The 15,198-nt window shown below is 51.4% G+C and overlaps 1 protein-coding gene across 1 annotated transcript in view; it reads right to left on the bottom strand.

Moving 5' to 3' along the window:
* The window catches only part of LOC119285890 (O-fucosyltransferase 1-like), a 34,282-nt gene extending 22,287 nt beyond the window's left edge, over window positions 1-11,995 (bottom strand). Inside the window, exons 1-5 of the mRNA XM_037565217.1 lie at window positions 11,861-11,995; window positions 11,648-11,783; window positions 9,192-9,273; window positions 9,017-9,093; window positions 8,635-8,723 (exon numbers count right to left, since the gene is read on the bottom strand). Of these exons, the coding sequence (XP_037421114.1) occupies window positions 8,635-8,723; window positions 9,017-9,093; window positions 9,192-9,273; window positions 11,648-11,783; window positions 11,861-11,868 (392 nt within the window). The 5' untranslated portion in view covers window positions 11,869-11,995. The remainder of the gene's footprint in view (window positions 1-8,634; window positions 8,724-9,016; window positions 9,094-9,191; window positions 9,274-11,647; window positions 11,784-11,860) is intronic.
* Between the last annotated feature and the right edge of the window lie 3,203 nt (window positions 11,996-15,198).

Genomic DNA, 15,198 nt, shown 5'->3' with positions numbered 1-15,198 from the left:
TGAACGCGATGCCACCATATGCACCGGCTCCTCCTTTCAGCTTTTATGCGACCAAAGGAACTCTACATCTTCCGGAACCTCCATGACCTCAAAGTAAGTCTCCACTTCCTATAACCAATCTAGGGATCCTTCAATATCAACATTTCCATTAGAAGTTGGGATCTCAACTTTCACCTTGTATGCATCTCTTGGATATGTAGGGTTGGGTACTCTCCGATATGCGTAGAGATCTGGTTCTTCAAGGGCATCATCATATTCTTCACCTTCAGAAGCTTCAACATAAATTGGCCTTCTTGAAGCATGTTGAACAGCATGTTGTTGTGGTGGTCTTGCTCCAAGACTACCTCTCCTTCTTCTTTGATGAGCATCTTCTTCTTCTTTAGATGAATCTCCTTCATTGGTAGCAGGAGGGGGGGCACCCTTTCTTATCATCTCAACCAGCTGGTCAAATCTCCGATTAAGATCTTCATGCAGCTCATTGATTTGTTGTTCTGCAGCATCCATCCTCTTCTCCAATTGCTCCATTGCTTCCTGAAGCTTGCTCTCGAAGAGGACCGCAAGAACAAGTATGCGTCAACAAGGCTATGATGCCACCTGAAGCAGCACAAAGGTTGTGTAGAGCAACACAACCTTGCTGCTACAATGTGTGCAGCACAAGTGTTGAAGAAACAACTTCAACATGTTGCGCTAGATATCGCTCTAGAGGCGAATGTAGGCCGATATGGCAGCAAGAGTTCAATCCAGAACTCCTAGAGCACAAGATCTACTCCAAGATCTTAGATAAGAAAAACAAGTTCTATTATAAGTAGTGGGTACCTAGTCTGGGTTACAAAGTAGAAGTCAGGACCTCTATTTATAGGGCTTTGGGAAGCCTTCACATACTTCTACTTATAGCTGGAACACTCTAGAAAAACATTATTTAGGATTCACCATTCTACTCACAGCTATTTATAACTAGAGAACTATAGAAACAACAGGTAGGGTAAAGAAGAGAAAAGAAATACTACACTAGAGTGGAAGTATCTAGAAGTAGCCAAACAGATCTGGCGTGTGTTTTCTTTCTTCTTTTCTCTCATCTATTGTTCCTCATCACTTGGATTCATACTAACACGTTCGTGCGTGAACTTTGATTCTTGATTTAATTTAGTTTTATATACTATACTAGTGAATGGATAATTTTGAATTGGGTGTGTTATGACCGGCGTCATTTATAGCCGGAGGAAGCCCAATGGGCGCGTCTAGTTAGGGGCTTAGCCCAATTTATTTTATTTTTATTAGCATCGAGATTATATAAACAGTTCTAAGACACCCTTTTGGGATTAAGCAATAAGACATATTCTATTGCCCGGTTCCCCGAAGGAGCCGGAACCCTAACCCTAGCCGCCCGCTCTCATCGCCGCCGCCGCCTTCTCCGCGCGACAGGGCGCCCTCGCGCCGGCGGCCGCGCTCATGTCCGCGCCCGCCTCCCTCCTTCCCGTACAACCTCCGGCCAAGACCCGGTAGGGCACTAGCTCCTACCAATTTGGTATCAGGTAGGCTTAGGTTCGGTCATGTCTTCGCCACCGCCCACTCTAACCCTGCCGCTGCCGACCGCCACCACCTCCCCGATGGCCACCACGGCCAGCGCCCCTCCCTTGCCAATGCCGGTTACCTCCACCGTACCGGCTCCCACCGTCTTCACCCCGGAGGAAGTCATCGGGGCGCTCCGCGATCTCGCCGCCGCGGTCCAGGAGATCCGCCTCTACTTGGCCGGCCCCTACGGGCCGCCGTCACCGGGCCGCTGCTGCTGCCGTGGCAGCCGCCGCACCCAGCGGCCTCCGCCGCACTCACTGGGCCGCCACAGCTGCAGCTGCCGCCGCCACCCACCACCCCGCCCAGGTTGCCATGGCCATCGCAGCCCCTGGCGGCCCCCGTCGCCCCGCTGCAACTGCCGACGCCACCGCCGATTAGCTCCGGGCCGGCTCCGACCGCGTCGGCGGGAGTGCCGATCCACCAGGTCCGGTTCCCACCCTCGCCGTCACCGCTACCGTCCTGGTTGGCCGGGTCGTCGCCGCAGCCGGTCTACACGATGGCCTCGAAACCGCCGCACGTCCACTCGCAGTCGGCGCCCAACCTGCAGTACGACGGGTCCTCCAGCGCCGCGGGTCCCTACGCTGGCCTCGACGGGCCGCCATCCCAGGGGGGTTGTTTCCACCGACCTGGCACTGCCCCGTCGCTGCTTCGCACCGACGAGCCATACTCCCACGACGGTCATACTCATACACCGCCGCGTTTCGCCAAGCTAGACTTCGCCACCTACAACGGCACCGAGGATCCCCTCAACTGGCTTAATCAGTGTGAGCAGTTCTTCCGAGGGCAACGCACGCTCGCGTCGGACCGCACCTGGCTCGCCTCATATCACCTTCGAGGCGCCGCACAGACGTGGTATTACGCCCTCGAGCAGGACGAGGGCGGCATGCCCCCATGAGAGCGCTTTCGCGAGCTCTGCTTCCTTCGCTTCGGGCCGCCGATACGCGGGAGCCGGCTGGCGGAGCTAGGCCACCTCCCCTTCACCTCCACGGTGCAGGACTTCGCCGACCGCTTCCAGGCCCTGGCGTGCCACGCGCCCGGCGTGACGGCTCGCCAGCGGGCCGAGCTCTTCGTCGGCGGTCTGCCGGATCATATCCGCGTGGACGTGGAGCTTCGGGGACCCCAGGACCTCCAGACGGCCATGTACTATGCCTGCACCTTCGAGCATCGCGCGCAGGCCTCGCAACAGGCGTCACCGTGTCGGGGCGCCCGACAGCCAGCCAGGCCAGCCCCGACACGACCTGTGCCGGGCCGCCCACCCCCAGCCGCTCCGGCGACTACCACTCCGGCCGCGACGCGGCCCTTCCGCTGGCTCACCCCGGCCGAGCAGCTCGAGCGACGTCGCCAGGGGCTTTGATATAACTGCGACGAGCCCTACGTGTCGGGCCACGTATGCCCGCGCCTCTTCTACTTGGAGGCGGCCGACTACGTCGAGGAGGACACAGTCGTCGACAGGCTCAGCGACTTGCCCGCCCCAGTTGCTGCGGAGGTCGCACCGGCGCCCGCTCCAGCGATGGCTCTCGTGGTCTCCCTCCATGCGCTCGCAGACATCCGAGACGAGCGGACTATGCTCTTGCCGGTGATGATCCATGGTGAGCGTCCGGTGGCCCTCCTGGATACGGGCTCCACGCATAACTTTCTGCCCGAGGCGACCATGCGCCGCTTAGCGCTCCAGCCGACGGGCGGGGAGCAACTCCAGGTCACCGTGGCTAACGGCAACCGTCTCTCGTGCCATGGGCTGGCGCGAAACGTGCCCATCACCATCGGCGACGAGCACTTCACCATCACGTGCGCCAGCATCAACTTGGGCTGCTTCGACTTCATCCTCGGCGTCGACTTCTTGAGGACCCTTAGTCCCATCCTCTGGGACTTCGACGCCCTAACGATGACCTTCTGGCGCCTAGGTCACCACGTCCGGTGGGAGGTCGTGGGTGGCGCCTCACCAGCGACGCCGCAGCTGCAGCTGGCCGCGACTGCTGCAGGGCCCGAGCACCCTCTGTTGGATCATCTTCTGCAGCAGCACCGCGACATTTTCGATGAGCCTCAGGGCCTTCCGCCAGCCCGAGTGTATGGCCACCAAATTCATCTCCTGCCGGGCACGGCGCCGGTTGCGGTGCGCCCCTACCGCTACCCCCAGCTGCAGAAGGACGAGCCGAAGCGGCAGTGTGCGCTAATGCTCGCCTTGGGCATCATCCGGATCTCTACTTCCCCGTTTTCAGCGTCGGTCCTCCTCGTCCGCAAGTCGGACGACACGTGGCGCTTCTGCATCGACTACCGTGCCCTTAACGCCCAGACGCTCAAGGACAAATTTCCTATTCCAATCGTCCACAAGCTACATGGGGAGCGCTTCTTCACCAAGCTCGACCTCCGTTCGGGCTACCCACCAGGTGCGGATGCACCCGGACGATGTCGCGAAGACGGCGTTTCGGACTCATCACGGCCACTTCGAGTTCTTGGTGATGCCTTTTGGCCTCTCCAACGCCCCGGCGACCTTTCAGGCCTTGATGAACGACGTCCTCCACCCCTACTTGCGTCGGTCTGTGCTTGTTTTCTTTGATGACATTCTTATCTACAGCGCCTCGTGGGCGGAGCACCTTTAGCACGTTGCCATCGTCTTCAACGAGCTTCAAGCGCACCATCTTCATCTTAAGCGCTCAAAGTGCTCGTTCGGCACGCCTTCAATCGCCTACCTCGGCCACGTCATCTCGGCCAAGGGTGTTGCTATGGACGCCGATAAGGTGGCAGCTGTCGCAGCCTGGCCGACGCCGCACTCACCACGGGCTATCCGCGGCTTCCTGGGCCTCGCAGGGTACTATCAGAAATTTATCCGAGAGTTCGGCCTCATCGCATCCCCGCTGACGCGCCTGTTGCGACGCGACACGTTCGCCTGGGATGCGGAGGCCACTAAGGCGTTCGAGGCTCTCAAGAGGGCCCTCACGACGGGTCCCGTCCTCCAGATGCCCGACTTTGACCGGCCGTTCATGGTGGACTGCGACGCCTTTGGTGTGGGGTTTCGGCGCCGTCCTTCATCAGGGCGACAGGCCGCTTGCGTTCTTCAGCAGGCCCTTCGCCGCGCGCTATCATAAGCTCGCGGCCTATGAGCGGGAGCTCATTGGCTTGGTGCAGGTCGTGCGCCACTAGCGGCCATATCTTTGGGGGCGGCCGTTCCGTATTCGCACGGATCACTACAGCCTCAAGTTCTTATTGGACCATAGGCTATCTACCCTGTCGCAGCACCAGTGGATCAGCAAGCTCTTTGGCTTCGACTTCACCGTCGAGTATCGTCCGGGCCGTCTGAACACTATGGCCGACGCCCTGTCCCACCGCGACGCCGACCACGACACGGACGCCAGCGACGCCGACGGAGCGGCTCTCTGCATCCGCTCGGGGCCTTCCTTCGCCCGCATTAACGACATCAGCAGGGCAACCGCAGACGCGCCGGATGCTCAGCTCATTCGGGAGCGCCTCGATGCCGGCGACCTGGAGGAGTCGTGGCGTTTGGCAGATGGCTTACTCCTGCATGGGCGCCGCCTCTTCGTGCCGGATCACGACGACCTCCGTCACCAGGTTCTGCTGCAAGCACACTCGGCCGGCCACAAGGGTGTGCAGAAGACCCTTCACCGTCTCCTCGCCGATTTCTACCTCCCCGACGATCAAGCCCTGGTCCGAGACTGGGTGCGGTCTTGTGTTACGTGCCAGCGTAACAAGACGGAGACACTGCACCCAGCTGGGCTGCTACAGCCCCTGGAGGTGCCCTCTCAAGTCTGGGCCGATATCTCCATGGACTTCATCGAGGGCCTCCCTAAGGTGGGCGGCAAGTCCGTCATCCTCACGGTGGTCGACCGCTTCTCCAAGTACGCACACTTCATCGCGCTCGACCATCCCTACACCGCCGCTTCCGTGGCTCGTGCATTCTTTGACGGCATCGTCCGCCTACACGGGTTTCCCTCTTCAATCGTCAGCGACCGGGACCCGGTGTTCACGGGGCATGTCTGGCGCGATCTCTTCCGGATGGTAGGCGTGAAGCTCCGCCTGAGTACGGCCTTCCATCCTCAGACGGACGGCCAATCCAAGGTGGTCAACAAGGTGATTGCCATGTATTTGCATTGTTTTACAGGTGATCGTCCCTGTGCTTGGGTGGACTGGCTCGCGTGGGCGGAGTACTGCTACAACACCTCTTACCACTCCGCCCTGCGCGCCACGCCATTCAAGGTGGTCTATGGCCGACCGCCACCGCCCATCCTGCCAGTTGACCCTGAGACAGCTAGGACGGAGGCGGTGGGCGACCTTCGCAGCCGGGACGAGATGCTAGCGGAGGTGCGCTAACGCCTTCTCCAAGCCCAGCAGTTGTCCAAGCGGTACTACGACGACCATCACCGCGAGGCGGAGTTTGCGATGGGCGATTGGGTGTGGCTGCGCCTCCTTCACCGCTCCATGCAATCCCTGGACCCGCGCGCTAAGCGCAAGCTGGGCCCTCGCTACGCGGGCCCGTTTCCTGTGGTAGAGCGCATAGGCAAGGTGGGCTACTGCTTGCAGCTTTCGACCGGTGCCCGCATCCATGACGTGTTTCATGTGGGGTTGCTGAAGCCCTTCCGTGGAGACCCAGCGGCGGCCACGCCAGTACTACCTCCGACCTTCGACGGGCGCCTTCTTCCAGGACCGGCGAAGGTGTTGCAGGTCCAGCAGCGTCGTGGAGTATGGCATTTGCTGATCCAGTGACACGGCCTTCCGGAGGAGGATGCCACTTGGGAGAAGCTCGAGGAGTTCCGTCAACATTTTCCAGACTTCCAGCTCGAGGACGAGCTGTTTGCGCAGGCGGGGAGAGATGTTATGACCGGCATCACTTATAGCCGGAGGAGGCCCAATGGGCGCGTCTAGTTAGGGGCTTAGCCCAAGTTATTTTATTTTTATTAGCATCAAGATTATATAAACAGTTGTAAGACACCCTTTTGGAATTAAGCAATAAGACATATTCTATTGCTCGGCTCCCCGAAGGAGCCGGAACCCTAACCCTAGCCGCCCGCTCTCATCGCCGCCGCCTCCTCCGCGCGACACGGCGCCCTCGCGCCGGCGGCCGTGCTCACGTCCGCGCCCGCCTCCCTCCTTCCCGTACAACCTCCGACCAAGACCTGGTAGGGCCCTAGCTCCTACTAGGGTGTTCAAAGTTGTACTAATTACCATGGAGCATTGCTTAAGAAGATTGACAAACGTGACCAGAAAAACAGTATGGTTTCATGCCTAGGAGGTCAATCCTGGAAGCCATTTTCTTGGTTCGACAACTTATGGAGAGATACAAGGAGCAAAAGAAGGATTTGCATATGGTGTTCATTGGCTTGGAGAAGGCCTCGATAAGATACTGCAGAATGTCATATGGTGGGCCTTGGAGAAACACAAAGTCCCAACAAAGTACATTACCCTCATCAAGTACATGTACGATAATGTTGTGACAAGTGTTTGAACAAGTGATGGGGACACCGATGACTTTCAATTAGAATAGGACTGCACCAAGGGTCAACTTTTTAAGCCCTTATCTTTTTGCTTTGGTGATGGATTAGGTCACAAGGGATAATATCAGGAGATATCCCATGGTGTAATGCTCTTTGCGGATGATGTGGTGCTAGTCGGAAATGGTCGAACGGGGGTTAACGGAAAGTTAGAGATGTGGAGACAGACTTCAAAATCGCAAAGTTGTAGGCTTAGTAGACGTAAAATTGACTACATGGGGTGCGATTTCAGTTCTAGTAGGCACGAGCAGGAGGAAGTTAGCCTTAACGAGCAGATGGTACCTCGAAAGGACACATTTCGATATTTGGGGTCAATGTTGCATAAGGATGGTGATATCGATGAAGATGTGAGCCATCAAATAAAAGTTGGATGGATGAAGTGTCGCCAAGCTTCTTGAGTTCTCTGTGATGAGAGAGAGCCACAAAAGCTAAAAGGCAGGTTCTATAGGATGGCGGTTCGACCTGCGATGGTTGTCTGGCGTTGAATAGTGGCCAACTAAAAGGCGGCATGTCCAACAGCTAGGTGTAGCAGAGATGCGCATGTTAAGATGGATATGTGGCCACACAAGAAGATTCGGGTTCAAAATGATGATATACTTGATAGAGTTGGGGTGGCACCGTGCCTGATATGGTTTGGGCATATATAGCACAGGCCTCCGGAAGCGCCAGTGCATAGCGGATGGTTAAGGCGTGCTGATAATGTCCTGAGAGATCGGGGTAGACCAAACTTGACATGGAAGGGGTCCCTAAAGAGAGATCGGAGATCTAAAGGACTAGAATATCACCAAAGGTTTAGCCATGGACAGGGGTGCGTGAAAGTTAGCTATCCATGTGCCAGAACAATGACTTGGTTTCAATATCTTATGGGTTTCAAATTATTTGCTGGATAATTTTCAATTGCATCATACTTTCTGTTACATTAATACTATCGAGTCCGCCGCCAAACTTTTCATTGCCTATTATCGACAATATAAACGATGCAATAATCTACAAAAGGAACAATGATTTGCAACTACACAATAAACACATAATTTGAGAATATTTTCAAGTAGGATACTGGTGTAACCATGGACCGGTCATTTATTCATGAAATTCTATATAAAGGAACTGAACTAAATTTTAATTTGTTCAGAATGGAAAAAAAACTTCTTATATCCCGCCCAATATACACACGTGTTGTGGCATTGCATGCATAAATTTATAGGCACTTTTCAGAACTCTGGAACTATTCTACTGTACAGCATTTCATCTACTAAGTGCTAAATATCTTGCTTCAAATGCTTGTAGGGACTAGGGAGTTGACCGAGATAGTTCACTGGATGGAAATATTAGGGTCAATCATTCTCATGTAAATGTCACATAATCAGGCACAAAAAGAAGAGGCTGAAATTATATAATCAACTAAAACCAACTATAGAATATGAACACAATGGAAATATGATTGTTTTATAACTTATTAAGTATTCTGCAAAAATCAACAATTTTCACAAAGAACACAAGGTTTTTATCTAAATGCATACATTGTTACTGCATGAGATGCCATTTCGGATAAAAGTGATACCTCTCGTCACGCCAAAAAGAGTTTGCATCTAATTCTGGCAGCACTAGTGTAGCATTCATTATTCGTGCAGCAACAACAGCATTACATATCTACAAAAACAGGACAATAGCAACCTTAATTTTGTTACCATCAATCATATAATCATAGTAACTCCAGCAATTTAGTGCTGGTGGTTTTCGTCCCGTAGTTCGTCTCCAAGAATGGTGTTGGACAGTGGGTTTCCCACTAGTGAGTTGAACCCGTTTTCTTGTTTTCACCTTCTTCTTTTTTTACTTTCTGTTATGGAAGTTACGGAAAATGTGGAACCGGGTTCAAAAAATAGCAAGTATTGTGATCAAACATGCTTCTTTACAGATAAAGGGAGAGCTTATTCGTTAATCACCGCGGTACGTTGTTGGTTCAAGCCACCATTGCATCGGACACGCAAGTACCCATTAGTCTCAGACTCAGTTGGTGGGGCTGCAGGTACATTAATTAACTTCAGCATATCCACTTTTACCATCCTTTGCTAAGAATATGACCGTCAACTTCCAGAGAGGTTAGAGACACAAACATACGAGGCCAATATGATCGTGGTGCAGAAGAAGCTCTCCAGCCATTTGAATTTGCAGTTCTCCACAACTTATTTACATCAACATCCTTGAATAATCGCATCGATGTTAGTATAAGAAATCATTTCATTGAGAATTCAAATACACAATGCACATATTGTCATTGTAATTAAAATGATGCAATTAGTTAAAAATCAGCTTATCAGCCCACAAACTAAAATGATGCATTTCAAAAGGCATATTGCCACTAAACAGAATTTATTTCTGATACTATTGTTTATCATTAGAATAGAATATTTTAAAATGCAAAGTCATCCAGTTCACCACTAGGAAATACATCCTCATGAGCCATCAAAGTGTCCCAATGATTTCCACAGAGAAGGTAATAATTCTTTCTAACCAATTTAAATGCATTTGCATTGCCTCCACTTATATCATCCAAATCCACAATAAACTAATAGCAGCAACCATATATATCTTTTTTTCTTGCGGGTCACCAACCATATAGATCAACTACACAAAATAATGAAAGTTCTGGTAAACGCACTATCCCCCTCCACCGGTCCCTCCCATCGTAACAACGATCGTTCACATATTTTTCTTTTGCAGCGGCTTGGAGTTCTTCGACCCCCAAGCCTCAGAGAAATGGCCCATCACCATCTATTGGTCTTTCCCCAAAGCAATAAAAAAATATTAACATAATACCATCACCATTTCCTCGCTGATAAACAATGCGAAAAATAACTTGAACAAATACCCTGTTGAAGAGAAGATGGGGAGAAATTCCGTAACATCATCTAACAAGTGAAGTCTGTTTTGAACCTTCAATTCATATGGCTCGTCGCAATCAAACCCCAACTTCCAAATCCCTGAAATTGACACCCTCTACTCACTGATCCCGGTCTATCTCAACCCTAAACCTATGTAGACTAGTTTGTCATGCTAGGAAAATAACAATCCCGGCCGGGATTACTCTCTACTCTCACTGACTGCACGGATCCGCATGTCATATCCATCTTCTTCCTGTAATTTTTATCTCTCTCGCCAAGAACTGGGGTGCTCGTTCAGAACGGTGAGGTTTGGCAGCGGAACTATGGGAAGGGCATGAGAATGGGCACATGTGCACTTGTTTTGTCGCCGTTCGCGCCGTCCATGCGGCACTGTGAGCGGCATGCATGCGTTCGGCCTGGCGTGCTCTGGCGCAGGGCAGGGGCCTAGAGCGAACTGTGGATGAAGAAATAGGGGGACAAAATGTGATTAGAGCTCATCCAATGACGCGGTATGGCGAATGAGAGTCGCGGGAATCCACAGGGGCAGTCAGAGTGAGCTTGGAGACGAGGTGAACTGTTGGGGAGTGCATGCACACCAACTATTCGACAGAATGTTAGTGGCTACGGGAGGAGCAAGTGCCAGGCTGGGGAGCGTGGGAGGAGGCAAGCGTGCGCTATAATTCTTAGAGAATAAGTAAGAGTGGAGAGGAAAGATGGTTTTTTTGGAGGATCTCATCCTGAAGCGGTTCAAGCCGAGACAAACTGCTGCGTGCGTCCGCGAAGATGCTCGGCAATGGCGGCCACAGCACAGCGTACAAGGCAATGTCTCCAGTGTCCGAGTCTTCACACGAAAGCATGCACTGCAGACGCACCCACTGTCCATCCGGCTGACGGTGAGTTGACGATGCTATGCAAGAGCCTGCTGCAACATGTTGTTATGTACTCGTGAGCCTAGAACGGCTCAAGTGATTGATTCTGCTACTCAAGGCATGCACTTGCAACCGCCAACCAGTACGTAGTCGTGGAAAGGACGCTCGATGGGTCAGGTGCAAACTACGGGCTGGTGTAGCCGAACATGTTGTCACCACTCGTCGCCAGTGGCGGGCAAGCTCAGCGGGTACCGCGTCTCCGAGGCCGTCCAAGCAGCACAGCACGTGAGGAACATGATTCATAATGGGCGCACAAGGCTACGAGCTGGAGGACCTGCACACAGCCATGGGTCGTTGTCATGGGTGGTCGTTGGATGAAGATAAATATGACAGTGAGGACATAGATGTCAGTGAGAAACTGAGAATAGCCTCTAATCCTGGTCGGAATCGATCTTTTCCTGGTGCACCAAACAGGTTCGGGTCTATCTTGACCGGGATTGATAAGTATAGGGTGCCCATTTTAGGGATTAAGAGTTCATGGTTTAATTCCGACAAGGTGTATGAGTTTAAGGTTTTTTGTAGACTTCACCCTGTTGGCCCGCAAACAGCACAAGCATATCGTAACTTGAACAAATACCCTGTTGAAGAGAAAATGGGGAGAAATTCCGTAACATCGTCTAACTAATGCAGCAGTTGCATCCCCAGTTGGCCCGCAAACAGCACAAGCATATCGTGTGCTTCCATTGCCATAGAAATAGCCAAGCAGATCAAACAATACAGCTAAGCTACACACCGGTAAACAAGCACGGTCCAGAGAACGCACCTGGGCCTTGTAGGAGGCAAGGGTGAGGTCGGCGGAGGAGGACCAGAGCCAGATAGTGCAAGTGACGAGCGCCGCCACGGCGACCAACAGCCGCGCCGGCGCGCGGCGGCGGCGGAGGGACGCCTCGCCAGGACCCCTACCGGAGAGATCACCGAAAAATTCAGCAAAAAATTGAAACGATAAGGGGGCATGGCGAGGGAAAGCGGTGCTCACCTGCGCATTGGGATCGCGGGGTTAGGTTTCGGAAACAGGTGGGGGGATTGGGCACGATATGCGCTAAGATCTGGGAATCGAAGGTGTGGGTGGGAGTGGGAGTTGAGCGTGTGTCCTGCGCGCGCGGGTAGGTGAAACGTGGGATGTGAGGTTTTGTTTAGCGGCCCTTTTCTCCTTTTTTTCATTTTTTTTCCTGAAATGGAAAAGCGGCCTTTTTTTCCAAAACTGCTCGTTCAGAGCGATTTCCAAGCGAACGCTCATTGGCCGTCCGACCGTCATATTTGGCAATCGTTGGCGCAGGAGCGAAGGCCCGCGGGGCATTGGTTCAGGGTGTGCATTCGGTTTTTTCGGTTTGATTCGGTTCGGTTTATATGGTTTTTATACTTTGGTTCATATGGTTTTATATGTCGTTACAGTTCAGTTTTTGTAATAACCATTTACTTTTGGTTCGGTTTCAGTACGAATTTTCGAGCAACACATGGTTTGATGACGGATCGGAAGCCAGCAAAAATAATGGACAACACAAAGAAAACACTAACACTTATAAGTGCACGAAAATACACTTAAAAATACAGTCACCAATAATACGTAGTTGATTAACAATATTTTTTTAGAGAGAGTTGATTAACAGCAAGTAACATGGCCTTTAGATAGAGATAGCGACAAAAAAAACTAGGATTTGTGCCTCTTGCCGGCTCTGCCGCAGGTCTGTCTCGTCTCCGGTGGCCCTAGGGCCATGGGGACGTGGTGGATCCTGACAAGGGCCGGCGAGAGGGCTCTTTTGTTAGTTGTTCCTTTAAAATTTGTTAGGCTTTGTGTTTTGCTTAGGAAGGCGAGATGGCGTCGGCTTCTTAAAGATGGAATAAAGGTCTCCTCGCCTAACCCTCATTTCGGTGATGTGTTTAGCATCGTTGGTGGGCGTGTGAAAGGTGTGTCTCCGGTGGATCTATCGTCGGTGGATTTGCTCGGATCTGGTTGTTGTTCTTCTATGTCCGTATGTCTTCAGGTTGGATACTTCCGATCTACGTTATTCTTCATTGGTGGCGGTTGCTGTTCTGGTGCAATGGTCATATAGGGTCTTAGCATAATGCGTTCCCGACTGTCTACTACGACAAATTGTGACCGACTCCGGCGAGGGAGGGGCAATGACGGCAGTGCACCTTCGGCACGCTTCAGTGTTTGTAGTCGTCGCTGGATGGTCTATAAATTTGGATATAATTTTTATTATTTTGCGGTGTTTGTTATACCATCATGATTGAAGATGCATAGAAGGAAAGTTTTTTAAAAAAAAGTAACATGGTCTTTTTTTTAGTAGAACAGTATGCGAAGTTAAAAAAAAGGTACGAACGATGCCTTTGTCGTTCTGGGCGAATCCTAAACCCACACGGCCACGGTTCCTTAAGCGCTAGTGGTGCAGGTTCTTATCTCTTTAATTCTTTTTTTTACTTTTCCTTTTCTTTGCTTGTTTTCTTTCTTTTTCTAATTCGATGCAACAAGTTTATTGGATTTTATGAACGTTTTTTCTAATTTGATAAACTTTTTTCAAAATTGATGAACGTTTTTCTAATTGGATGAACATTTTCCAAAGTTGGTGATTTTTTTTTCAAAATCAATAAAAAACAAATTTGATGAACTTTTTTCAAATTTGATGAACTTTTTTTAAGTGGATGAACTTTTTTTAAATCTGTGCAGTTGTTTTCAAATTCGATGAACTTTTTAAAATTTCATAAAAAAATTAAAGTTTATGAAAAAAATTCAAAATTGATGAACTTTTTTCAAAATCAGTGATTTTTGTCAAATTCGATGAACTTCTTTGCATTCGTGAACTATTTTTGAAGTTTTTCAACTTTTTTTCAAACCGGTGAACTGTTTTTCAGTTTGATGATTTTTTGTTCAAAATCGGTTGGTGGGCCGACACGCTAAGCGTCGCTAGCGAGCACCGGTAGAGCCAGCCGGCGCCTGAAGCACTGGTTAGGTGCTCCCGTCATTCTGGTGTCACACCCATGAATCATGTGACACCGAAATTGAGTATAAAAACAGAAAGCCCATGAGAGATTTGGTGCGTGTCACGGCCCATGCTCATTTTCTATGCACGCATACGTGGTGAAGGATTAGTAGTTTAGTACTCCCTCCGTCCGAAAAAAACTTGTCCTGTTGAGGATATACTCCGTGGTCTGACCCGTCCAGGAGGGGTCGGGTTACACCTTTGGCGACTTAAAATGAAGAAGACCCAAGAAAGCCCAAGAAGGTGAAGTATGAAAACGACGATTCACAGAAGCGGGTCTGGGAAAGGCCCAAGACCCAAGCGTATGAACCGCCATATGTTAGCTTGTCGGTTAAGGCAAGGCAACTAGAAACCAAGTCGGGCACGTTGTCTGATCCGGCTCAAAATCTTGTAAGCCGTCGGGCATGGACCTGTGTATATAAAGGCGAGACCCAGCGGCGCGTTAACTTAAGAAACAATCGATAGAGAACTAGGTCAAGTGTATTCGCTCCCTTGTAATCGAAACTCACACAATACAACTAGAAGCAGGGCGTAGGCTTTTACCTCATTGTGAGGGGTCGAACCTGGGTAAATCCTTTGTGTCTTTTATCCCGTTCAACCCCTTCAAGCTAACCTATGCCACGATGGCTTCACACCTAAGTCCTTTCATTAGGACATTTGTTGTGATAAACCCACGACGGTTGGTGCCCGTCGTGGGGCCTGAGCACAGTGGTTTCGAGTTTTTGAAGGGCAACTTCTTAGGGATTGAAGGATACGTCGTGGGACGGATGACCAAGAGTCGCCGCGGCAAGATCTACATCGACGATGCTGGCTGGGGCCCCGAGGCCGACTCAATTGAGTACGAGTACCGGGTCCCCTTCGGCGGAATTCATGTCTTCATCGGCAAGATCGGCGAGTCAGAGCCTGAGCCGGATTCCTGCACTGACGTCATCGAGATGGCTCAGCGCGCGCTTCCCGCAGGATTCAGCCCGGCCGGAAGCGCGCTTTTCGTTGGCTTTGTTCATAGGGCGGATCTTGAGGAAGGATCCATGTGTGGTGGAGAGACGGCCATCTATTCAGGTGATGAGTCCTCAACTGGTGAAACCGAGTGAATCTATCAACTTTAGGACGGCGGGCTTGGGGGCTATTCCGATGCTGACAGTATTTCAGACCCCTATGAGCCATCGACCATGGCCGCTATTTTCATGGCTGGCACGCAACCAGTGTTAAACTCCTCGACTACTGCGGCCATGACGTTCGGCTCAACTGCCGTTGCGACGGCTGGGGTGAGCGGCTCTGCGCGTCCGCCGGCTCAAGTCTTACCTGAACTCTTAGATGCTTTGGCGACTCTGTT

The sequence above is a fragment of the Triticum dicoccoides genome, chromosome 4A (assembly GCF_002162155.2).
Source record: "Triticum dicoccoides isolate Atlit2015 ecotype Zavitan chromosome 4A, WEW_v2.0, whole genome shotgun sequence".
In the NCBI taxonomy this organism is placed as follows: Eukaryota; Viridiplantae; Streptophyta; class Magnoliopsida; order Poales; family Poaceae; genus Triticum; species Triticum dicoccoides.
This window is presented reverse-complemented; position numbering and strand designations above follow the sequence as displayed.